The 27,438-nt window shown below is 39.6% G+C and overlaps 1 protein-coding gene across 2 annotated transcripts in view; it reads left to right on the forward strand.

The window, feature by feature from the left end:
• CAB39 (calcium binding protein 39) overlaps positions 1-27,438 on the forward strand; it is a 59,281-nt gene that overhangs the window by 16,678 nt on the left and 15,165 nt on the right. For both annotated transcript variants that reach the window (XM_080932864.1, XM_080932865.1), the window contains exons 2-4: positions 8,748-8,904; positions 25,323-25,487; positions 27,253-27,371. In XM_080932864.1, coding sequence (XP_080788990.1) covers positions 8,791-8,904; positions 25,323-25,487; positions 27,253-27,371 — 398 coding nt within the window. In that variant the 5' untranslated portion in view covers positions 8,748-8,790. The remainder of the gene's footprint in view (positions 1-8,747; positions 8,905-25,322; positions 25,488-27,252; positions 27,372-27,438) is intronic.

Here is a 27,438-nt window from a genome sequence, read left to right on the forward strand (position 1 = left end):
CATTAATTCTTCAACCTAAAGAGAATTTTTTTCCAAAAGGTACTTTTGTCTGACCATACTTGAGATTTGTGTCAGGTTTTCTCATCTGTTTATAGTTCAAGTTTGAATATTGCGTTCTTCTTCAGGAATTTGCTTTCTAAAGGGCAGGGTTGGCTGTTTGCTTTTCTTATTTACAGAAATGTGGGTGAGACCATGGTGTTTGTTCATGATTATATGGACTGTGTTTGCACAGCCTTGTAGCAGAGCAAGTAGAGTTTACCCTGGAAAAGTAGATTGCAGTTCCTTGAAGATTGATACTTTTTCATTATTAAAAAAAAAAAATACTTGTGTACTGGTTTATTATATGTGTATGTGTGTCTCACTTTGCCCATGTCAAGGTCAGAGGACAACTTGCAGCAGTGAGATATTTTCCTCCTTCTGCTATCTGGGTCCTATGGATTGGATTGGTGGCATGTGCTTTTACCCACTGAGTCATCTCATTGGTCCAGTTTGTCATACTTTTTTATTTTATGTGTACAGGTATTTTGCCTACAATATGTGTATGTACTGTGTAGGAGCCTGGTGTCTGTTGACACTAAGAGAGAGTGTCAGATCTCCTGGAGCTGAAGTTAGAGTTGTGAGCCACAGTATGGTTACTGGGAATTGAATCTGAACAATCTGCAGGGACAGCAAGTACTCTAAACTTCTGGGACATCTATCAGCCCCAGGTTTCTCTTTTTAAATGTGAAAATTCGTTACCTTTTCTTATTAAATTATACTTATTAAATTTTTTCTTGTTAAATTACATATACTATTTATAAATTGTTGGAATTCACGTTTTTTGAAATTGGTTCAAAATTATAATACTGTAGCTTTTTATTCTTTAATATATCTATGAATCATTTTAGATAGGACTAAAAATGGCAAATCCATATTGGTTTTAAAAGTTAGAGAAAGCAGTTAATGTATTATAGTTGTTTATAAGTTAATAATTTTAAATATGTAACTATAATTTCCAGTCTGAAGTTATAAGATGAAATTTAATTTTTGTCTTGTAATAATAGTTTGAGAAGTCCAGCATATGAATAGGAAGCTATCAAAGCTTTTCAGATTGACTTATAAAGAAATTTTATTTATTTACTTAGTATATTATATACGTTGTATATGCATACAGTGAGCATATGCATACCACATGCTTATCAGTGTTCACTGAGACCAGAAGATGTTGTCATAACTCCCAGAGCTAGAGTGACATGGGGTTGTGAGCCTCCTGACATGAGTGCTAGGAACCTAGCTTAGGTTTTCTGAGAGGGGGCTGGGAAGTTCTTATCATTCTGAGCCATCTTTCTAGAACCTAAAGATTTAATTTCCAGCCTTTGTTTTGCTTCTTGTAGGTCTCTTCAGTAGACTGAGAAATCACTTTAGTGAATCACCACCAGCCTTTAGAAGGAGGGAGTAGGATGGAACAAAACAAAACAATACAGAGTAAAATTATGATAAATTATTGAGTATACGGTATATTTTTACCAATTAACGTTAAGTATTGTTTGGTGATATTGGTTGGTTGGGTTTTGTTTGTTTGTTTTCTGTTGTTTTGTTTTTCCTTTTTCTTTTTAGTCTTTTCCAAGCAGACCTTGGAACTCACTGGCTGGGGATTACAGGTTTATGTCACTATACTTGACTTGATTCTTTAAAGAAATCTGTAAGCCTTCGTTGGTAATAGAGTTAAATATCTTGGTCTTGTAGTTGTTTAAGTAACTATACAAGAGAAACTGACTACAGACTTTAGTGGGAAAGCCCCAGTACTGTGTCTTGCCTGGGTTTGTATCTTTAACAGAAAGTAAGGGAGGACCTGTATGATTTACTCATCAAAGTTGTAGTTGGTAGGAATTCGAGAGGAGAAACTAATAATACAATAAATGACAGAATCAAGATTCAAGAAAAATTTGTATTGGGGAGCAGTATTTCTGTGTGTGCATACCTGTTGTCTGTCTGCATATATGGAGGACAGAGGGCAGCTTTGGAAGTCAGTTCTGTTCTTGCACCAGCTCAGGTTGTCACTTTGGCAGTAGATGTCTTTACCTGCTGAGCTGTCTCATTGCCCCCCCACACACACACACATACACATACACACCCTAATTTAAATGTACTGTATATTGGATCTAAATCAGAAGAAATTCAGTGGATGTAAGTGCTTATTCCCACAGGCTTGTCCCAAATGGAACAGTAAACAGGTGAGGGTGTAGCTTGCTACAGGGACACACAGGAAAGACTGGAGTTGATGGAATTGCTCAGGAAATTTATCAGCTGCATTTTTTGACTGTTGAAATTATCAATAAGGTTCAAAACTAAATTTGATATTTATGCTGATAAAGTCTTGGCTAGCCAGATCACATGTAGAGTTGAGAGCTAAGTTTGAACCACCACACTCAAACAGTTGAAGACCTGCCAAATAATTGCAAAACTCCTAATGTCTGCTGCCTCTAGCTTATCATTTTTACCTATAACTAGACTGCAGCTGAATGAACTTTAGAGGAATTCTATTGCTAACTTGTTGCACTAGATTTAATGCAGATAGCATGTGCACACATTCCTGTCTTTACTTTTTTGTGTATTTATTTTAGGCCTCGGGTTTGAACCTAGGGCTTCATACAAACCAAACTAGCACACTGACAATTCTATACTCCCAGCACCTTGTTTGTTTTTGAGACAAGGTTTTGATCTCTAGCCCAAGCTGACTTCAAATTCATGGTCTTCCTGGCTTCTTCTGAATGTTGGGTTTGCAGGCATGTACAAACTCATGGTTCTACTGCCTCCCCCCTAGTGTTGGGATTGTAGATGTCTGCAGCCATACACCCTCCTTAAGGCCTTTGTTATTGGATGTCATTTGTACAGACATGTGGATAGAATAAGAAAACCATAGTGTTGGGACTAAGCACTTGTGCATACAAGATGGAAAATATGTCTGGGTCTAGTATAGAAATGGCAGGATGAGTGTAGCCTAGAGTAAGGGGGGTAAGTCCAGAGAGGAGCAGATCACAGGACCCTTGTAATCTTGGTGAAGAGTCAGTTTTACTGAATGAAATAGTAAGTCATTGGGTGGAGATAGAGGTTGAACAGAGAAGCAACAATACATTGTACTAAATGCAGGTGCTACATTGTTTTAAATATTCCTGCTACTGTTGCCATTCCTACCAGGATCGTTTTTTTTTATCTAGGCTATAAAATTTTACTATCAAGTTTTTGATTGGCATTGGCCAAGAAAGAAGCCTCCTCTGCCCTTCTACTCACCCCCCAGCCAGTGTGTGAAAGAGAAAGGGAGGGAGAGGGAGAGAGATTGGTATGGGTCTCACTATGCAGGCTGACCTCAAAGTCTCAAGATCTAACTACATCTGCCTCTCAATGCTAGAATTAAATTGTGTGGACTACTAAGCCTGGGCCTGAAAGTCTTTGTTAATTACAAAACCCACTCTACCCAGTGTCTCCTGAGCAGTTTTGGTATAGTTAGGTTTCTGGTGGCTTTGGTAATTAACCAAGGCTTCAGCTGGCTTCTTAAAGGTGTTCCTGATTTAATTTTAATGAAGCTGAGTCATCAGATCTTATTTGCAGTCAGGCCTCCCTTACATTCGTAAGCTAAATAGAGGGGTTTTTGTTTTGTTTTTGTTTTTTTGTTTTTAGTTACAGCACAAAAGCAAAGGATATGCACTCTCGCTTTATTACATTGTATAGTATCTAGTTTTATAGATAATTGCCCATTGGTTTTATTCTGAAATTAGTAATCGTGAATCAGTTTAGAGGGAATGGTGGGTGGGTAGCATTCCCTTTCTATTCAGAAATTTCTATGTGCTTCAAACAGCAGCTACTTTACATTGCAATGTAAAATGAAAATACTTAAAACACAAGATTTTTACCTTGTACATCATGGTTTGGAGAGATGGGTCAGTGATTAAGAACATGTGCTGTTCCCTCAGAGGACCAGAGTTCAAGTTTCAGCACATCAGTGTCTCCCAAGCACTCATAACTCCATTTCCAGGGCCATCCATTATCCTTGGCCTCTGTCAGCATATGCATACATACATACACACACACACACACACACACACACACACACACACACACACACACACCAAGGCATGCATATAATTTAAAAATAATAAGATATATACCTCAATAGCTTAATAACTTAGAAACAGTATCTGCATATTTGGTAATTGTATGGATTAAATGCCATTAACATGGTAGTGTAGGATTGGGCCTTAAGAATCAACTGAAAAAGTAAACATGGATTTGCACGTTCCATGATTACATACTCAATTGGGAACCCTAATAAGCCTTGGGTGCAATCACCTTACAGTGTGTGGACTTGTTGTTCATTTATATGTTTTGCATTTGACCACCGAGTTAATGAGTCCGATTGAATATATGTGTTTTAGGAAGTCAGCTGTCTAGGAATATGTTGTCATTCAGCAGTTTTCATTATTGTTTCCAAACATACACCCACATCCAAGTGAACTAGAATTTCCTGTGAGAAGCAGGCACTACATGCCTTTAGTTTGTAGCGCATATTACAGTGTGAGTGGCTGTGTCCTGATACTGGCTTATGGGTCAGTTGTCTATTTTCCAGTATTTATTAGCACTTGGGTAAATAGGAATGTGGTGCATAAGCCAAAGCAATCCAGTGACCATTCCTAACATCCTCTGGTCTCCCATCTGTTTTGGAGAAGAGAGTAGATACCAGTGTAAACAAGTACAATTATAAAAGCAGGAAATAAAAAGAATATATTGATCCATTAATAGCTTCTCATTCTCAGGTTAACCTTCATGTTTGAATTTGGCAGAATGAATAGAACATTTTCTGTAAAAGCTAGGTGTTTACTTCTACTTAGATATAGCAACAGATGGAAAATATTCATGATTCTGGCTTACACCCTACTGAAGAATATGGAAATACACTGGGCCAGGCTTGTGTGGCTCCTAACCAGAAAGCAGTGCTCCTTTTCAAATGATGGCAGTGCTATCAATCAGGTAATGCCTCCCTCACTCATTTGTGACAACCCACAGTTTTCGTCATCCTTGGCTTACTCTGCACTGCTGTGACAAAATACTGAGTTAGCATTACGTAATACCAGAGGCTAAACCCCATGAACAGCTTGCCGGGTTGAACAAGTGGTGAGGTCCATATCTTCACATAGCAAAAGAGAGTGAGTACATTCTCTCAAGACCTTATAAGAGACAACCTTAATCAGTCCACGGGGCTCCATTCTTGTGAAAACCTCCTATTTAAGTCACAGCTTCTTGGTGTGCTCACTGAGATTAAGTTCACAGCTTATGAATTTTCATATCATGTCCTACAAGTACTATTGATTGATTCCATTGCAACTCTTGGCCTATAGAGAGACTGCTGAGTGTCCAAAAGAAAAAGTTGAGCAAGTTTCATCTACTATCACGGTGGAACTCTAGGGTGTGGCACTAGGAACAAGAAGTAGGACTTGGTTGAGTGGTGGTGGCACACGCCTTTAATCTCAGCATTCAGGAGGCGCAGTTAGGCAGATAGATCTCTCTGAGTCAAGGGCAGCAAATTCCAGGACAGCCATGCATACCCAAAACCTGTCTTGAAAAACAAAAGATAAATTGAAACTATAGATGAGGCAGGGGAGATAGTAACACTGGAGTAAAGATGAGCATTGGAGTAATTTTAAAACAATTAAATGCAGAAAGAAGAGAGGAAGGTAACTAATGAAGAACAAGACCAAACAAGATGTATTGGGTCCCAGTTAAATTTTTAGTGGTCGAAGTATCCGTCAGAGCATAAAGAGGAATGTTTATTCTGCCCTTTTTCAGGTCACCCTTAGCCTCCAGATTCTTAGGATTCAAGCACATATTACTGATTACCATCACAAATAGGTCGCTATACTTTTACTCTAGTTTTAAAAACTTAATCATAGTAATATCAAAAGGGAGGGTTTGCGTCTATTGTGAATAAATTTTCTGAGGTAATTAGATCCTTTGTGAATATCTAGTCTTGAGTATATGTCGGGGACTACTTCTGTCAGAGTACATTGGGTTCACTTGTATGTTCCTTCCTGTTCAGTAGATCAGGTAAGAAGAATGAATAAAGGAATTTGATTTCTCTCTGGCAGCTGTGCTGTGTTGTGACCAACTCTCATAGGACCATTTGAATCTCTTAACCTGGCCAGAGCTGAATATCTGCATAATTCCATAGCACTTCCTACAGAATACTATATACAAAATACAGATACAGAAAGATCTTTTTCACAGAATGTATTGCATGACCTACTGTGTATGCAGAGAAAACTCCAAAAAAGGTTTAAAGAACAGAAGTGGAAGATATTTAGATGCTTGCAAGGCAGAAAATTAAGTACTCATCTAAACTTGTTATTTAAAAAGGTCCTTAGAAGTGGATCTGAACTGTGAGAATCCATGGTAAAGGACATGTGTTAAACTATTTCTCTTTGGTAAATGAAGATGTTGTTTTAATTTGATCAAAATAGGATTTGGGTTTTGGTTTTGGATTTTTGTTTTGTTTTGGTTTGTTTTGTCTGTCTGTCTGTTTGTTTAGAGACTTAGAAACAGGGTTTCTTTGTGTAGCCTTAGTTGTCCTGGAACTCACTCTGTGTACCAGGCTGGTCTTAAAAACTTGAAAATCTGCCTGCCTCTATCTCTTGAGTTCTGGGCTCAAAGGCTTGCACCGCCACTGTCCGGCTCAAAATAGAATTTGTAAAATAACAGAAATTGAGATAGGGAGTAGAGGTCAGGAGAGATCACATTAGAATTTGTGGAGTTATAATTTAATTGTGGGGTTTAACATTAGCAGTAAAGCTACATGGTCTTTCCCCCTGTTTGTTCATTGTTTCTTCTCCTCCTCTCCTTTTCTCTCCTCTTCTCTCTTCTCTTTTCTCTTCTCTCTCTCTTCATTTTTTCTTTCTTTCTGTTCCCTCCTTTCATTCCTTTTCTTCCCCCTTCTCTTCCTCTTCCCGATCCTCCTGTTACTTCTTTCTTCTTTCTGCTTCTTTTTGGTTTTTCAAGACTGGGTTCTCTGTATAGCCCTGGCTGCCCTGGAATTCTTCGGACCAGCCTGGCTTCAATCCACCTGCCTCTGCCTCCCAAGTACTAGAGGCATGTGCTACCACCACCTTGGCTTGTTTGTTCTTTGTAAATAGACATGCATTTCACTGTGTCATTAGGGAAAAGCTCAAAAATTTCAAATGAACCATTGAAGGTCAGAGGTGTTAAGATGCTGTGCTGTGGAGGTATTAATATAATGTGCATGTTTACAGTGGAAAACACAGAAGTAGGACTGCAGTATTTTAGACCTCCCTTTTCCTGGTACAGCCAAAACTGTGAAATTGAAAGCCATCAAGAGATATTAAAGATTCTTCTGAAAAGTGTTATCCTTTTATATTTGAAATGAAATTATTTCATGTCCATTAATGCCTTTAGTTTGACTTATTTTTCATTGCTCGGGATCAAACCCAGGGTTTTTGTAAATATTAGGCCTATTTTCTACCAAAAAGAAGAGCTACCACTCCCAGCTCTTCTTTTCTGTCATTTTACTGTGTGTGTGTGGGGGGGGGTGACTTCCAACATTTTACCTTGTTAGTCACTTCCATTGTTGTCCTATTAAATTTGTTCATTTGTGACAGCAGCTCACTCTGTGGCCCTGGTTGCCTGGAACTTCTGTGCAAATCAGGCTTGCCTTTCCTGCCTTTGCCTCCCAGATGCTGAAGTTAATGAGTAGGCCTGGCTATCATCCTAAGTCTGTGTATGGTATAGCCCTTCTTTAGATAATGTGACATTGTGATTTGTGTAGTTGAAATGTTAGTTTCCACAACCACAGAAGTTGAGAGCTTATTAGCATCCCCAGTGAGGTGTTCCATCAGAGCTAGCCCATCTGCACTAGGAAGAATAGAAAGTCCATGATGTAACTCTTAAAGGAGATTGATCCAGGGTGTTGTCAGTGTTCCCTCCAGCTCTGAAATACTCAGATGGTAAGGAACAGCACTATTGGGTGTTGCAGGAGTGTGTGTGGGCAGCATGAACCTGGGATAGGAACCTGTTACTGATGCTGATGCTATGTAGTTGAGCTCTTGCCTTTTGGCCTCACTTGTCAGCTGTAGAATAGACCATCTCAGTTGGGGTATAGTATTGTAACTAAGGACAAGGTCAGTAGGAACTGGAGCTTGCTTTACCGTAAGCCAGATTGCCAACCTTACTAAACCTCTATAAGGAAGTAGTAATGCCTTGCCAGGGTTGTTTGAATCAGTACTTAGCAGTAGGCCTGACAGTAGTAGTTGCCCTGGAGAGGTAGACCATGGTGCACCTGTCAGCAGCATCCATATGCACCTGTTTGGTGGGTGCTTAGGGAACAGGAGATTGGGGAAAAAAAATAAAACATGCTTTAAAAATTAAGAGTGTTTCAAAGGGTCTCTCTGTATCAGCATTTTTACACATCTTAGTGGGCTTGAGAGGTTACCAAAACTTTGGACATAATGTAAAATGGTTTTTTATGTGTTTGGGGTTTTGCTCACATGAGTGTCTATACATTATGTGTCTGAAGAGCCAAGAACTGGTGTTACAGAGAGTTGTAAGTGCTGGGAACCAAACCCCTGTTCTCTGGAAGATCAGCAAGTGCTCTTAACTGCTAAGATGTCTCTGGCCTCCAATATGGCTTTTTCACAGATTATAATGTAAACATGTGTCGTCTGTTAGCTCTATTTGTCTTACATGAGCCCTGTACTGTGTTGCAGGTCAAGCAGGTAGAGTGCAGTGGAAGCCTCTGGTGCTGCCGTCATGCCGTTCCCATTTGGCAAGTCTCACAAGTCTCCAGCAGATATTGTGAAGAACTTGAAGGAGAGCATGGCTGTTTTGGAAAAGCAGGACATTTCTGACAAAAAGGCAGAAAAGGTAGGCATTTGGACATCCTTTAACTCCTTTATTAAGGACAAATGTAAGATATTATTATGAGGTAACTTTTTTTAAAAAAAGATAAATTCTCATTTGGATATAATTGGGTTTTTTATTGGTTTGGTTTGTTCGCTTGCTTTTTAAAATAAGGTCTCTTCTGTAGCTCAGGCTGGTGTGGAATGTGGGAGTCTTCTGAGTACTGAGATGGGATTGCCTGTGTGAGCCACGGTGCCGTGTCATTATCACTCTTGAGGTGTTAGTTACCTGAGTCTTGAAAGCAGTATTTCCACTCGCCCAGGACTCGGCATTAACTCACAGCTTTATGTGTGTGCTAAGCAAATGTTTCCAGAGTCACAGTTTTTAGATTATTTTGTTTTGCTTTCCTCTCAGCACATAGCATCTCCTTCTACTTAATCACCACAGTCTAAAGCCTGACTTGGATCCCAACTGGGCCTCACCCAGTCTTCTCAGAAGAATCCTATGTCTTTTGCTTCCTAAAGGGCGGTGAATAAAGCCTGTGAGTTCTACATCTTGATGACAGTCCTTATAATCTACTCATTTATCTTTAGCAGTTGTCCCAGCCTTCATGAACTTAGATAATCAAGCAAACTGTAATGCCTTGTTTTTCCATGGAGTGGTATTCCCCACATCCGTTTCCACCAAAGCCCTGTTCATCTTTCTTACCTATATTTCCTTTTCTTAGAAAGCATCTCAGAGTCTTCCTTCTTCCATCCCACTCCTGCCCAGAAAACACATCCCCACCATTTGGTCAAAACTGCCACCATCTTCAGTTTGCTCACTTGTATTTTGTTCCCCTTGCTAGACTGAGAGCTGGGAGCACTGTGCCATTAACTGTCCCCTTCTGCCCTCTAGGATGCCTCACACTAATGATCTGGATGAGTGAGTGGTGGCATTGAATCCTTCACATGATCTGTAGAGATTACTTTCTTTATAGGAATGAAAAATAGGTTATTTAGCTACTTAGTTTTGTTTTGTTTTAAGTAAAAATAAGACTTTAAAATTAACCTTTGTTTTTAGCTAGAATATAATCATTGTTTGATTTGGGATTCTTACTCTCAAATATTATGCCACAGTATATTACGGATGCTTTTAGGTGAATTTGTAGAACCTGGAACTGGTGTTTGTGACAGTATTTTCGTAGTCTGAATGGTTCCAGAGTGGATTAGCACTTCCACATCCACATCCGTCCACCCACAGTTGCCTGTAACTCCAGCTCCAGGGCTTTGATGCCCTCTTCTGGACTCCATGGGCACCTACACTCAAACATGTGCGAGCGCATGCACGCACACAAGTAAAAGTAAAATCCTGGGCAATTTTAGGTGAAATCCAAACGCTTTTAAAAAGTTACGTATTCAGGGTTAAATAACTGCTGCTGTAGTTGTGGGCACTGCTGTAGGTTTCCGTCTAAATAGCAGTGCAGTGGGGGCAAGGCAAATGTCTCCTCACTGATGTAAAGCCTCAGCCGGGAGGAGCCCAGAGCACACTTGGCAATGTACTGTGATAGTTAATAAGAATTATGACAGGGAAAGGACTGGCTTGGAAGGTGGAGAATATCCTAATTGCAGTGAAGTTACAGAGAAAATAAGAAAGGGGCTAGATGGGAGTGATAGAAGCAAGTGCTGGGATCTGTGTCATCTGCTTGACTGAAAGAATGGGGGTTTTGTTGTTGCTTTGTTTTGTTCTCTTAGAGTGCTGTTGGAATGCCAGGGTCTTTTTTTTTTTTTTTTTTTTTTTTTTTTTTTGGTGATAGCAGTAGAGGGAAGGCAGCTACTGGCATTCAGTTGTTAAAGCCAGGGGTGCTAAAAATAGAACAGCAACAAAAAAGAATTACCCAGCAAAAATGTCATTAATGAGTGCCGAGGCTGAGAACTCCCACTCTAAGTCAACATTACACAAGCGTAGACTTGTATGAGTATAAAACATGGGAATTTCTGAAAAATAAATTTCAGTTTGAGGTGGTAGGACGCTCTAAGGGGTTACATGTAAATTACTTTCTGTGAAACAGATTAAGAATAGATGAGAAAATACCCACGATTTGTGACTGATTTGTCAATATCTAAAAGGAAATGACAACTAGTGCACATGGGGAGATGAGACTTAAAATAATAACGACTGCAAATAAAACTGGGTTATTATTATATTAGTAAGTAGTTACAAGCTATTAGTAAGTAGTTACAAAATGAAAAAGTGCTGGCATGGTGACAGACACCTTTAACCCTTGCACTTGGGAGGCAGAAGCACAGAGATAGATCTCTGACTTTGAGGCCAGCATGGTCTAACTAGTAAGTTTCAGGACAGCCAGGTCTACATAAGCAGACTTTGTCTCAAACAAATAAAGAAACAAAATGCAAAAGATGATAGGACAGGTTAGGATTGCTAAGTGAGTAGCACATCCAGCCTTTACTTATCAGCTGTAGAATGGGTCTGTTTGGATCAGTGTCACCCGTCTGTCTCAGTCACTGGAACAGGAATACAGACTGTCTAGGAATGCTTAAGCCTTTACATTTGCCTCTTCCCTTTCTGCAGGATCTTCATCCAGCTCCCTTTGGTTGACATAGGAATCTTTTTTCAAGTCTTGGCTCAAATGCCTCCTTTTCACCCAGTTTGCTATTTAAGATGAAGCCCTGTTCTCTATTCTGCCTCTTCCCTTAGTCTCTTTTCTTATGTAATATATGTAATTACATTTCTTCAATGGATTATAAGGCTTTCAAAGACATATCTCAGTAATAACTCGTATTTGTTGAAGATAGAGAGCAGAGTTAGTGTGAACTGCTGCTGCCACCTTGCTGTCATCCAGAACTAATGACTGATGAATGTGATGAACCGTCCACATGGAGTGTGTAACTAACAATAAGGGGCTTTAACCAAGTGACAACTTAGGCTGACTAAAGATGACCACCCAGAGCTCTATACTCACTGCTCAGTTATGTCTTTCTTGATGGCTACACTGTTGCTGTGACAGCACCATAATCATGTCAGCCTATAAAAGAAAGTGTTGAGGCTTGTGGTTCTAAAGGGGTCACTCTTTAATGATGGAGTGAAAACTTGGCAATGCGTGGGTGCCGCAGCGGCTAAGAGCTCACATTTTGATCCTTAAGTAAGAGCAGAGAAGACAGTTCCACTAAGTAGAGACTGAGTATTCAGATATATATCAGACTGTGAGGGCTATTCTCATTCAGACCATCACAGTCACCATTTCTCCTTCTGTATTTAGGATAGTCAGAAAACATTTTCATGGTTAGATCATCATGTAGAATGATATGCCTAATGGGAGTTTAAGCACAGGATTCCTGAGATCTGCTACAAAATATAGCCCTCAACTCTGAACTTACATTGTGGTTAATTTATCTGAGGGGAATCAGAACTAAAACTGCCAGTTTGATTGACAAGAAGAATATAAACCTATGGGTGACTGAAATTAGTCACCAAAGATAAATCTGTTAACATAGAGCTTTAGAGTATTTAATATAGACCATATTTACTCTGCCAAATGTTGAGTACAGAGCAACTGGAGTTGCCAGAAGTATGAGATAGTATAGCCACTTCTAGACAGGCGAGACCCTAAAGAGCCAAATTAAATCAGCTTTGATCTAACCATGACACTCTTAAGTATTTACACAAGAAACCATGAAATAGATATCCATACAAAGACTTGTCTATGTATTTATAGGAGTTTTATGTGAAACAGGCCTAGTCAGGATATAACAAAATGCATGAATAAACTACTTGGGCCACATTGTTAATAGAACACTATTAACAATAAAAGGATAAACCATACATAACAGTCGAATCCCAAAATAATTATGTTGCTAAAAGTAGCCAGTGTACATGATTTATGCTTTATACAAAACTCTAGAAAATGAAATCAATCTATAGTTGAAGGTTGGTGGTTGCTTTGGAATAGAAATAGAGGGAGAAGAAATCAAGAGGAATGCAGAAGGGGACATAAGGAGACTTTTGGTAATGATGTCTCTGTTCGCTGCCTTGATGGGCTCATGCACACATCGGCACAGCAAACTGTACTTGGTATATTGTACACCAGCCATAACTCAGGAGAGAATAAGAGATGCTTGTTTCATGTATCAGCTGAGGCAGATGTGGCTTAGAAACTCTGTGTGTTTGTGTGTGTGCGTGTGTGTGTGCACACGAGAGCACGTGCAGTGTAATAAAGCACCTAAAGAGACTATTGAAAACAGGTTGCAGAGACAAGTGTATTATTTAAATTCTAGTCCACTTGGGCAAGTTCTTGCTTGAGGTTGTGGAATGATAACTATGTTGCAAGGAGTAATTAGGCTGACATGGCAGTTCAGAACTGCTGTAAGTAGGAATTAGATTTGAGCAGTGTCTTTGAAGAATAGAGTCTCGATGTAGTTCCTAGAAAATGTTTTTAAGGGACCAGCTACTATAAGGGTTAAACCTGCTTCACATGTAACAGGAGATAGAATTCTTCAGGCCTTGGGTGGAAGTCCAGTAGAGAATCTAGTTTTGTCTTTATATTAGGTGACATAAAGTGGAATCTGGTTCCCCAGAAGCTTGTCATTTTTGGAGTATTGGCATGGGCTAGGGGAACACTTAGTTAAGTGCTGTAGTGGCACATCCCATATGCCACCATCCTTCTACAAGATGCTTCGTAGAGAGGCCTCAGTTACCATTCTCAAGTGAGGAAAACTTTTCCTAAGCTACTCCTTTTATGGAAATGAACTTGACAATTTGCTATGCCAAACCATAATAAAATTGTACATTTCTACGTTAGTCACAGTGTCCATGGACATTTTCCCATGAGTGTTTATTTCTTCACTTGTAGCATACCAGTATTTTTGCTTGCGCTCCATGGTACATAGTTACTGTGTTGAATTTGTGTATTATGCACATGGAAGTCAATCCCTTTTTAACTTTACCACAGTCTTTTAATTTTTATTTTCTATTTTTTGTTTTTATTTATTTATTTATTCATTTTTACAAAACCCCTTTCTTTATACCAAGAAAGAAAGAAAGAAAGAAAGAAAGAAAGAAAGAGAGAGAGAGAGAGAGAGAGAAAGAAAGAAAGAAGGAAAGAAAGAAGGGAGCAAAGGCTTACTATCCTTATTTTTAAGTAAGTGGCAGACAGGAGTAGGGTGAGACTACTGCTTACAGCCCGACAGCTGTGCCATAGCAACAACTATTTCCATGTCCCACTGCCGCCTTCCACAGCAGGTAAGGCTGCTGTCCTCAGCTTGGACTCAGTTCTCTTCACCCGTATGAATGCCAGTGTGCAGCATATATAAGAGGGGGAAGGGAATATTCTTTTCCTAACATGGCCATTTAACAGGGACTTGTGGTAACTAAACCAGTTAAAAGAAATGTTTAACACTAGGAATTATTAACAGAGTTTTCCTAGTCTGTGTTCTTTTAGTTTAGCATAGTCAGACACTTTCTCTAATGAAGAGGTTGGGGATGGTGGGCTTTTAAAAAGCATTCAGCACAGGAGTTAATATACTAATGGAGTCTTTTCATCAAATATTTACCACAACAATATCTATTCTTTTTTTTTTGTTGTTTTGTTTTTTTTTTGTTTGTTTGTTTAATTTTGTCTTTATGTGAGACTTACTCCTGCCATGGTGTGCCTGAGATTGGAGAACAGGCCTCAGAACTCGTTCTGCTGCACTGTGGACCTGGGGCTCCGGCTCAGGGTTTCAGGCCTGATGAGCCAGCTTACTGATTTTAATTTTAGATTCCATCCTCCAACTTTGTCTTGTCTTCATGACTTTCTATATCAGAGCTTTGATTCTTCTTACATTTTTAGACAGTCTTATTCTGTGGGCCTAGCTAGTTGTCTTGGAACTTGCTCTTCAGACAAGGCTGGTCTTGAACGTAGAAGAGTTCTGCCTGCCTCTGCATCCTGAGGACTAGGACTAAAGGCACTCAACCCCCATACCTTCCTTTTAATATTAAAGTTTCACTTTAAATATTTGTTTTGAAATTGAAAATTCACAAAAAAGAGGTGAAGTCTTTCCCTGCTTTTATCCAGTGGACAGTGGCCTTATTCTGTCTTCCCTCTGTCTGCTTCATACTGATGGAGCACTAGCTCTTTCCTCGTTGACCCCGGGCAGCCTGAGCCACAGCAACACAGATGAATGTTATAAGGGTGTCAGGTTTAAAGCAGAGGGGCTTTCTGATTTGGGGATGTCCTGAAGTAGACTAGTTGCACCAGGGTTTTAGTTTCCTGAGTACTTACTTTTGCCCTTCATGGACCCATGCACCCTCGGGTATGTTACCCAGGCTGGCCCCTTGCCTTGGAATCTCAACTTATATTTAAGGGGAAAATCTCATAGCTTGGGTGCTACTAGGGAAGGTTATATTGGATGCAACATAAAGGCTGGAGAACATCCCTACATTCCTACTCAGGGTAGGAAAAGTTTTGTTCTACTACTATTGCCAGTGATACACAATGAATTTTGAGATGCTGGGCCTGTTTTTATTGGCCTGGTAATTTAAAAATAATTTCTAAAAGCTAAATAAAGTTCTCGTTTGGTTGCATGTGGATGCTAGGGAACTTTCCTACTTCAGGAGTCACTTTTCCCTTCAAGGGACTTGAGAGACTCAAGCTCTGCTCTTCTACCCCAGCACCTGAATTCCAGGGAACTAACATGCCCAGACTGTTCACCGTGAGCACTTCTAAACCCTGGTACATGCAGCTACTTCATAGGTCATGTCTCAAAAGTCCTAAGGAAACAACTAAGACCTGAACCACAATCTTTCCCTCTTATCACATAGAGTAAGAAATGAAGGACATGTGACTTCATTTTCCAGTCAGATGAGTAACTTGTCACAAGGGATACTCTTGACTAAGTATTTATAAACAGTTGGCTGTTAATAAAGCAGTTTGCCTGTGAAACCCAGTATGAGGCTCCCTGGCCATGCAGGAGTAGCATCTGTGTCTCAGAACACCATGTCCAGCTGATGAGCACTGTAAGAGTGTTCTGCCAACTAACAAAACCATGAGGTCATTTTATGTGTAAATTGTTGTCAGACACTGGAGTGTAGGTAGTGAGGAGTAGGAGTCAGTCCTTCCAGAACTTGAGGATGTTAAGAAAAATGAGAGGCACATGAGAAGGTTCTGTCCTTCGAGGCTGGTGCAGAAGGAAGGCTGCAGCTGGAGTCCAGCTGGAAGGGAAGGGGCAGGTGTGAGCACTCAGGCCTCACCTGCAGCAGAAATGAAGGTAAGAATCAAAGTGAATGACAAGACAAAAGAATTAAAGACTTTTTATTTGAAGTCTGAAGTCTTTTGAGGGAACAGATGATCTTCTAAGACACAAAGGGTATCTTTGAGGCCCCTTATTTAAAGGCCCTTTCTACAGCACACAGCCATATGAAGTAAGATGTCCCCAGTCTGGGAAGAAACGCCAAAACAAGAGGGCTGGTAAACTTGTCAGCCTCTATCCCACTTTCACAGACATTACATTTAACATCACCACAGTGGGAAGATGGACAGAGTGCACTGTTAATGGATGCAGTCTTTACTATATACCTCTGGACCAGCTGTTCAGGATCTCCCTGGGTGCTTTAAACAGGAACAGCTTCTCAGCCTTCCTTTTACCTTGTGATCTAAATACTTGAATGTTTTACAGAATGATCCCTGATTTGGGTCTTACTGGTGTTTCTTCATGATCTTATGTAGGTTAGACAGTTTGGCAAGAGCTCCACACAACTAATGTGCCCTGTGAAGGACATACATTAGGAGATACTTGATTCAGTAGTCTTATTACAGGTAATGTTCATAATAAGAACTTGATCAAAGTGGTGTTGCACTCTAAAACTACTTTGTTTTTGTAGTTAGTTTCTTGGGAGCTGGGGTTATAGCTCGGTGAATATTTAACTAGCATGCTCAGTCACTGGCTCTGGAAGGCAGAGCTTATATTTTAGGGTAACCATGGTGGCATATGCCTATAATCCCAGGAGGGTAAGGCATGAGATTGCTGTCAGTTTTAAGTTGATTCAAACTGTATAGTGAGTTCCAGGTCAGCTAGTGCTACAGAGTGACATCATGTCTTAGAAAAGCACTGAAGCCACAGCACGCATGTGTAGTCAAAAGGTAGCAGGATTGTATCAATATGGAACAAAGGTTAAGACAGTTTTTACTGGAAAGTCTCATGTTAGAGGAGTAAAGCTATATCCAGAGTAGGATGCTAAACAAAAGTCTGGAGGAAAAGTGCAGCCATTTTGACTCTTTATGAGTTACTACTTGGAAATCAGTCCAGCTGACAGGAATGTTTTTTAGCTGGATTGAAGTTAGACAAGCAACTCAGATCATTAGTAAACCAAGTATGCATGGGTTCTGTCACCATTTCCAGTGATTATAGTTCTGGGAGCTAGTGTAGAAAAGTTGTGTGGAAAATTATCCAGGAGTGTAAGGAATCCAAAGGCAATTGATCTCGTGTGGCAGTACTGAAGCACACAGTCTTAGCACACAGATAATGAGGGGCCAGTGGATTAAGTAAGGATTTCAGCAACTTGAAAGGGGGGAGTATTTAGAGGTGCTGTAGGTGTGAGTGGCTACTCAGTAGGCATAAGACATAAGTAGGAGGTGCAGATAAGAACAATGTGGTTCGTATGATCAGAGATGGAGTGTGCAGACCTTCCAGAGATGATGTGATTGGGTGTGGCTACTGTAAGAGTACTGAAGGAAACCAATCAAATCTATTCTACAGTTCTCTCTGTGGCAGTTGAAGTCAGTAAATGCTTACTTAGTTACCTTGCCTCATGAAACCCACCCCCACCTATAGTCCAAGTGGGTGCAAAGTACAAACTCAAGGGTTCTTTGGAAAGTCAGGTGGGTCGTTTTGCTGGAACAAACACATAAAGGAATGTTTTCCTGAAGTGGACACAAGCAAAAGGATGTTTTACTAAAGCAGATACATGAAAGAATGTTTGCTGAGGTGGACACAGTGAAAGGATGTTCTGCTAAGGCAGACTCATAAAGAAATGTTTCACTGAGACAGACACGAGTGAAAGAACACTTTACTAAACCAAGCACGGAAAAGGATCCAAGATAAAGGATTTTTTGCTAATGACACACAGGTGTTGGTCTGCCTTACATTTCATAGTTGAGCTCCATTTGTCAGGACTCCATAGAGAAAAACCCTCACCAGAAAAACTTACTAGTGTGCTGGTGGCCTTTTGCCATTTCTAAGGACTCTGCCTGATAAGCACAGTGATGTCAGCTGATACAGACTCTGTAAAGTTTTACTAAGACAGACTCATGTACTGAGGGCATGTGATGTTTGGAGGGAGTATAAATAGGACTCAACAGACTGAGAGGGGCTTGCTTATAGAACTAACTTTACAACATTTTCTGGTCTCTTGTTGTCACTAATCTTACTTCATTGAGAGGCACGACAGAACGTCTCCTAGCATCCCTGACAATCCTCTCCTGCTGAGGCTTGGCTGTTTCTGCCCGTGCCACTGCTGCTGCTCCCTGACACTACTGATATATCCATGAAGTATTTGCAAGTGGATTGAACTGCCGCTGACCTGGGAACTAAACTGCTCATTTCCTGACAGTGCAGATGGGATTTGCTCCAAAGAACCTTTCTAAACAGGTCCACTTCCCCTGTATCCTAATATTACCTTTCTTTCCCACTACCTCTGGTGAGTGGTGGGCTAGAAGGGAGGTTAAAACATTTTAAAACCATTATTAATAATAAGTCTTTAAAAAATTAAAACTTAGATGCATGTGTGAGTGTGTGAGAGAGACCTTTTCTCACTTGTTTGCTTGCTTTTTGTTTAATCAGTTGAAAATTGTTCAGGTTATTAGGGATCAGAAATCTCAGAAGTAGTTGAAATAGTTAAAAGACTCTGGCTTTGAACCCAAATGCACAAATGAATAGTCAAACAGTAAATAGATAGATAAATATAAGCCATAAATTGGCAGGACATTCAAACAAGTCTGAAACTTCGTGAGAAGTAGAGCAAACAGTACTCAGTTTAGTGTGGAATAGAGCACTGGCTCTCTCAGCCTTCCCAGTGCTGCAACCCTGTAATGCAGTTCCTCATACAGTGGTGACCTCCAGCCATAAGATTATTTTCATTGCTTCTTCATAACTGTAAATTTGCTACTGTTATAAAGTGTAAATATCTGATATATGACCCCTTTGAAAGGGATTTTCCACCCCCAATGGAATCACAACTCATCAATTGAGAACCACTGTTTTAGACTTTAGTTACAGGAAATTAGGCTGTAAGTTCAGCAAAAGGCACACTTAACCTTTGAACTTACTAGTTTTACATACAAAGTAATATACAGTGTGGGTGTGCTTATGACTCAAGATTTCCAACACAGCCAGCATGGAGCAAATTATTCAGGTAGCTGAGTTCCAGATACAAGAACTGATTTTCCATGGTGTTAGGTTGGAAAGATGTACTAACTATGGGTTCAGGTGTAGAGTACTTGACTCTTAATTAAAATGGCAGCTTATTGAACCTGTCGGCCAGCTCACTTCTTTGCTCACACTGTAGTTGCTGATTCCCTTCCATTAAACTACAGTTCCTTTCTCTTCACATACACACCCACCCCTAATCTCTGATGATTTTTTTTTCTTTGCTCATCATTTAAGTCAAGTTTTTTTTTCAGGTATCAGATTTGATTCCTAATTCTAGTAGCCACCCTCTTTTCTTCATCAGTAACTGAAATATTAGTTCAGTTGTTATCTTGCTTTTCCTATGTGGTAAACCAGCAGTGTTGGAAGTTAAATGGGGTCGAATTTAGTGGGTTTTTTTCTAGAAGTAAACCAGATGAGTTGCTTCTACATATCCCTGTACCTCACCCCCACACCCATACCCCGTGGCTGTTTTGCATAATCTAGTCTGCTTCTGGGCTCTTTTAAGCACTTCCTGTTGCCTTCTCAGTGGGGTCCGACAGGGTTGCTTTAATACTGTGTGGAACTCTCAGTGTAGCAGAAGGGACCAGGAACTTGGGCATTACAAGGAGCAGGAGAATACTCAAAACTTAGCCCTAGGTGAATGTGTGACAGAATTTACCCAGGAAACTTGAAAAAGTGATCCAATACTGAGGTAAGCACTGAAGAAGGGAAGGAAGTTGGACAGGAGGTGGGTGCAAAGGACGCATAAGCATAGGAAACCAGATATGCCAGGACTCTGAGGAAAGACATGTGTGCCCATACATTATGGGTAGAGAGAAATTACAGTGCAGGTCTAGGTTAGACAGTAGGACCGGACTTTGTAGGGTTTAATGGGTCATGTTAAGAAAGAATATGCACCATTCTAAGAGAAATAAGAAATCATTGGAGCATTTTAAACAGAATCTCTTCATCATTTCTGTTTTGGTTGGAAAAGAATATAGAGTTCTGACAGAAATGTAAGGAAGTCAATAGACTAGGTAGTTATTTTGGCGGGAGTAGGACATGGGTTTTGGTGGCAATGGCAGAGGAGACAGAAGATGGCTGGATCTGGGAGAATGGAGACAACTTAGCCAATCCTGGTTCAGAAGAAGGAAGAGTTGATGGTGACCCCTGAGCTTCTGACATATGTATCTGTATTGCTACTTGAGTAAGGACAAGGGAAGAATACCAGGCAGTGAGCAACAGCATGAGTTCTCTTAGATACAGTGGCTTTGAGGTAGGTACCATACCGTAAGACATTTTGTGTAGACTGCTGAAAGACAAATCCTGGGAGAACTGAAGATAAGCATCTGTGAGACATCTGCCTTTAGGAGTTAATTAAAGCTGTGGGTGTGGATGAGATCACTTAAAGAAGCTGCAGAATAACAAAAGGCAGGAAGGAAAGCCTGAGATCTGGCCTTGTGGGTACTTGATATTTAAAAGTTTAGTTAAAGAAGACAAACTGAAAAGGAGACCCAAGAAGCTCCTAGGGTGGAGGGAAAGGGTAAAAATTAGGATAGAGATGGGTGCAGTAAGCAACCAGTACAAATGCTACAGGTGCCCACGCTTAATGAAGGCAGGTAATTGCCTTTAAAAAGGGTGAGGTGCAGGGGCCAGGTGAGATTGGAATGCATCGCTAATAAGGAAGGAGATGTGGATTGTGCAAACTTGGGTAAATATTTGAGAGATTCATTATAGGTGAAGTGTAGCTGGGAGGAATTTGTCCAGAAAGTTTGTTTGGTTCTGTTAAGGGGAACTTTGATCATATGTAAAAACTGAAAATGGGTTGAGTTGGGAATTGGCTATATGAGGAGAAAAGATAAAAATATACACGGGGTTCCCAAGAGGGCAGGGGGGCATCAGAACCCAAACGCAAGTAAGCAGTGAAAGGAAGGTGTTGTAATTCTGTTGTCACTGCCTCCCCTTACTATGACAGGTAGTGCATCTTCTGAAAGGGAGGGGGACTTTAAGGACAGCTTTATTGAATGTGTATACCATGCAGTTCACCATTTAAGTGTATAATTCCGTGTCCTTTTAGTTTCTGCATGGATATATGTGACCATAACTGCAGTCAGTTCTAGAACATGTCATCACCTCACAGCGAAGCCTCGCCTTTCAGCCATCGGTCCTTTCAGCAGCACCTCTTGCTCTCAGAAGAAAGCATAGGGTTTGACCTGAATTCAAAGCTTAAAATCATAAAAAATTTAAAATTGATAAACTAAGAATTTCTAATGTTCAAACTTGAGTTTAACCAGAGAAGCAAAGGAGGCTAAAGGAGATCTGCCATTTAGAATCATGGGCGTAAAACCACCAGGTAAAACACTTAGAAACCCTATTAAGTGTCTGATTTTTTTTTTTCTTTCTTGTCAGTGAGACTCACTTGGAATAAAGGAGCTGAAAAGGCAGTACATATAAATAGATTATACTAGAATCTATCTTGCCATTAAATGATTTCCTCTTGGTCCAGAAAAACTACATGGGGTACTGTATTGCATATGAGAGTTGAACTACTGAGAAATCTAAGCCCTGTAGACAATAAAGTAGATACTGGACCAGAAAAGGTAGGTCTGCTGTACCTAGGACTGAGAGGGGATAATTTGTAAGCATTGGGGAGAAAGCCTTAGAAATCAGAATAGGTTTGATTATTAATTTTTTTAAAGTCAGAGTTGAAGTATATAGCCCTAACTGATCTGACACTTCCTATGTAGACTAAGCTATCCTGGAACCTCTGTCTGAAGATCTGTCTCCCGCTGCCAGGATTAATGGCATGCACCACTATACCTGGTCAAATGGTTTAGTGAAAGGTTTTACTAAATTAACTTTTTATAGTCAGAAAATATGAAATAATGTCATTTTATTTTATCAAGATATGCAAATAGTGCTGAGTAGCCATACCCCAAAATTGTTAGATCAAAGCCAGGTGATGGTGGCACGTACCTTTAGTCCCAACATTTGGGAGGCAGAGGCAGGTAGAGAGTCATGGCCAGCCTGGTCTACAGAGTAAGTTTCAGAACAACCAGGATTACGTAGAGAGAAACCCTACTGTCTGGGGTTAGGGAGAGGAATTGGGAGGGGTGACATATATATATATAATGATATATTTATATATCATTACTGAAAAAATATGTTAGGCCCATTTGTGGCTCTTTCCTGTTAGACATTTTGGTTAGCAATTTTTAGTCAGGCTGCAGAGGCATAACTAGATATGTGATTCAAATGTAAGAGTGTGATTTTCTAGATATCCTTTAGAACACAGAAATGTCTGTGCATCTTAGGTGTTAGGCTGATGGAGAAATGCAATTAGGAGTTAAAGCCTTCAGTGCACTCCAGTTGGCCATAGAAGCCAAAGAGATCACCATCCACCCCAGTCTAAATTCTCATCATCCTTGCCTAAACTACTAAGGATAATCTTAAGCTGTGTTTGCATGTACCATATGCAGGATCTTCTGTGTCTGGAGCAGGGTTGGGCATTATCCTACCTTTCTTGGATAATAACAGTAATTCAATAAATTGAAAAGTTTTCTAAAGAAAAACTTTAAAAGAAGACAAGTGCATTACCTCAAGGAGGAAGAGAAGTTACTGCTTGGGCCATCAGACAGTATAGGGAGGCCATGTTTGTCTGATTCTGAGATCCTCCTATACAGCATTACTAGAAGCAGGAAATATTCAAGGTGAAGTTGTGTTATCATTTGGTAAGTTTTGTGGTTGTGAAGGAATTATTGTGGGCTGTTAAAATTGTTTTGAATGCTGTCATGTAGGCTGATGTCCTATAGCAAATCATCTATATTTTGGTAGGCTAGATTTTTGTTTGCTTGCTTGCTTGTTGTCATGAGACAGCTTCACACCATGTGATGCTATAAGTTGGCCCTGAATTCACTGTAGCTCAAGCTGGTCTTGAACTCACTCTCAATCCCCTTGCCTTGGATTTCCAAATGGTAGGATCACAAACATTTGCTACCATTTGTCTGCATGGAGATAGTCTTTAAAATGTTTGCTTTAAGGCTTATGTTAATAACATCTTTAACTTGTGATAGTATGTCTTGAGGAAACATGATACTGCACGCTACACCTTAAACTGTATTCCATGACCCCCCTTCGCTACTGCTGTCACACATTTTCTTCTCTAGAATATGCTATTTTTGCTTTAAACAGCCAAATTTCCCTTTAAGTAATAGTAAAGGAAAACTTTGTTTATTCACGTTTTTATCTTTTAGTTTTAATGCATCTCAAAAATCCTACATTTTGTCTTATTCTTTTTCTTTTTGGGGGGGGCGGGGATGTGATATTTTATTTTGAACCAGTCTCACTGACTAGCCCTGGCTATTCTAGAACTCACTTTGCAGAATTATTTTTATTTTTAAAACATTTTCATGGAGTTATAAAATTCTAGGATAGATCTTAGTAATTTGTTTTTTTTTTTCAATAGTTTTAACAATCCTCTACTATCTTTTGACATACATAATTTCTGTCAAGAAATCTGCTGTCATTCTTTGTATGTGCTCCTCCCTCTACCCCTCCCTCCACTCCCTAATGGCCACTTTTAAGCTTCTCTCTTTATCACCAAATTTAAACATTTCATTGTTCTGAATCTCTTCATGGACTCCTCCTCTGTGTCTATATCTGCATGCGTGTGCACATGAGCATGTTTGTACATGTGGAGGCCTGAAGAGGGTGTTGAATCCCTCGGAGGCCTTCTGTGGGTACTAGGATCTGAATTCCATCCAGTCTTGTGATTGTACAGCAAATGTTCCTCTCCACAGCCATCTCTTTATATAATCTTGTTCTTGTTTTAACTTTTAAAAATGTGTATGTGTGTTTTGCTTGTGTGTAATCTGCTCACCACATGTATGACTGGTGCCTGAGAGGCCAGAAGCGAGCATCATGTATATCACTTTTAACTGGGATTACCAGACTGTTGTGAGCACACACATGTAGGGGGTGGAACTCAAACCTGGGTCCTTCAGAAGAGTAACCAGTACTCTTAAGTACTGAACCATTTCTCCAGCCATCTTATTTCTTTCTTACACTTGACATTTATTTGCCTTTTACCAGTATTTATTTTGACAGGTTTTTTTTTAATCAGATTTATATTTTTTTGTTTAGGGTTTTTTGTGTGTTTGTTTTTAAGACAGGGTCTATTTATGTATAATCCTCGCTATCCTGGAACAATGTAAATATAAGGCTGGCCTCAAACTCACAAACATCTGCCTGACTCCAACTCCCAAGTACTAGGATTAAAGATGTGCACCTGGAAAATTCAAAGTTGTTTTTATTCATCACATTTTCAAATATTTTGTCTGTCCTTTACTCTCCTTGGGGACTCTAGTTACGTATATTACTTAAAGTTACCCTAAAGCTTATAAACGTGATGTCCCCCTCTACTTCACTCCCATGATTCATCTTTGTATACGTGTTACTATTTAGTAACTTCTTCTGCAGTGTCTTATCTGATGTACTGTGGTTTTAACTTTAAACATCAAAGTTTCTAGTTCTGAGTCTGTTGTGTCTTTGGTTTCTCTTGTTTAACATCCTTGGTTTTTCTTGAGTATGATGCATATCACTGTAGTAACTTGTCACATCCTCTTTACCAGTGTCATTCCTTTTGCTTGCTTGTATCTCTAGTTCCCTCTCCCTCATTGCTGCCTTTGAGGCTCCTTCTCCCTGACACTTGGTGGTTAGTTTCACACACACCAGCAGCAGCTCACATGCCTCTTCCAAAGAGCTTCCCCAAGCTTGAGGAGGACCCCAGTCTTGTCACTCCTGTTTCTACTTTGCATTTAGCTGAGTTTTTATTGTATATTCAGAATGTGTCATCCTTTGTGGGGAGTGCATGCAACTTTCTTTCTCCCTCCTTTCCTCTCTCTCTCCTGTACAGTGTCCAGCTCCTGAGGACTGAGCTGGAACTTGCACACAGGTCTGAGGGTAAATAATATAAAAAATGGGTATTTAACTAATACAGCTGTGATATGTGTTTGTTAAAATGAATTGTTTTTCTCTTCTGCACCTTCCTCCCAAAATCAGGCTACAGAAGAAGTTTCCAAAAATTTGGTTGCCATGAAAGAAATTCTGTACGGCACAAATGAGAAGGAGCCTCAGACGGAGGCGGTGGCTCAGCTGGCTCAGGAGTTGTACAATAGCGGGCTCCTCAGCACCCTGGTGTCTGACTTACAGCTCATTGACTTCGAGGTAAGAAACTCATTTCTTAATTCTCAAAAACACTTCTCGGGGTCCTTTTCCATGCACTCCATCTTAAGACCCCATGGACTCAGGGCTCTTGACCTTTGCACACTCACCTCACCACATTGTGTGTGTAGTTTCTTGGGTGTTTGTAGTACCTTTTATTTAGGTTGTATTTCATAAACTGCTGTTGTCTGAATCAAGGAATCAATAGTCTAAAGAAAGTCATAGATGCTAGAAAACCCTAAAAATGTCTATTATAGCAGAGATCACGTGTTCGAGTTTGGTACTGCTTTTAAATTTTTTATTTAGTATAATGTTGAAACATTTTATTCACAATTCTGAATTTTTGACTTCTGTAAAATTTATTTCTGGTAATATTTGGCCTGTCCTCCTTGGCTCCACAGCTAGAGCAGAACAACCAAGCCATTCACGCTTGGATTAGCTGCAGATAGCACAGCTTGCTTTTTCTCTTAGCGTCTGCTCCCTCCACTCCCCTCCCCCAATTTATTGCCACTATGAATGAAGTTGGATCATGGCATGTTAGATATATAGTGAGTTCATGAAGATAATGGCCCTTGGTTCCAGCCTGAGAAGCATATATACAAAGTACTCGTCTACATGGTCATAAGCAACTTGGTGTGCTCATCTGCCTGAGTGATTGGATATCTGTGCAGGTTTCGGTAGAGAGAAGTATGATAAAATTTGAAGAATGGATGGCTACTTTAACAATTCTTAAAGGAAAAGAAACCTTTTTCTCCTACTATAGAGAAGATAGAACTAAGATATTTCCATTTATGCAGCTGATTTGTGTATTTTTAATAGTGTATCAAATTCTAACGGTTTGTTTTCTTTGTTAGCCTGAGAGGTACATTTGGGATATATCTGGTCTTTCTCCTCTGTCTCCACCTATTTTGTTCTGTCAACTGAACACTGAATTTAATATTCATTTGAAACTCTAGAGGCATTGTTTTTTTTTGTTTTGTTTTGTTAAGTGTGTGCCATAGGACTGGTTTGTAGAAATTACCATTGCTGCACCTGAGCCAGCACAAGCCCCAGGATGATCTATCTGTCCGTGGGCTTCACTGCTCTCTGGGCCTTGTCAGCATTCGACAGTGTCTATTCTGAAACATCTCTTGGGGCCTGTTATCTATTATTAATTTCTTAGGCAGCTTTCTGATTGTTAAGGTTCACTAGATAATCTGTGTTTTGCGCAGTAGTATTGTAAAGTTCTCATCTCTGAACTACTGTATTGTAATACTTAGTGCCTTTATTATTTAATATATTTTCAAGTCTTTCCTAGGTGAGTTTAATAAAGGAGTTTATCTACTTGCCAAAAATTCTCTAATGTTTAATGTCACTAAGAGTATAATCTCCTCCCTCTCCATTTCTGTAAAAGTATGTATGTAGTATTCACAGCAGAATTATCCACTTGTATAAGGTTCATATCCCTATAGATTGTAAGTGTGCTTCCAGCATCTGCTTTCCATAACTGAGTCAGCATGTTTCTGAGAGTTACAGATGGTTGAAATCACTTGTAGATAATAATGAGATTTCATTTTGTTGATAAAAGTGTATTAAAATTGCACACTATTAAATCTTAGAATTTGTGATTATAAACAGATAAACTTAGAAGTTTAATGTCTTCAAATGTTGTAAAGTCGGATATCCAGTCATAACTAATACACAATGGCTCTTTGACTTTAAATTGAAGGGTGGATGGACATTTTCATATTTAGACAGGTAAATATTTTAATGATTGTATTCCTAATAGGGCAAAAAAGACGTGGCTCAAATTTTCAACAATATTCTCAGAAGACAAATTGGTACAAGAACTCCTACTGTTGAATACATCTGCACCCAACAGAATATTTTGTTCATGTTATTGAAAGGGTATGTACAATGTGATAAAGTTTATATTCTTAGTTGAAAATTAAAAGAAAATTTTTGTTTGGGTGGG

This window comes from Micromys minutus (assembly GCF_963924665.1).
Source record: "Micromys minutus genome assembly, chromosome: 19".
Lineage (NCBI taxonomy): Eukaryota > Metazoa > Chordata > Mammalia > Rodentia > Muridae > Micromys > Micromys minutus.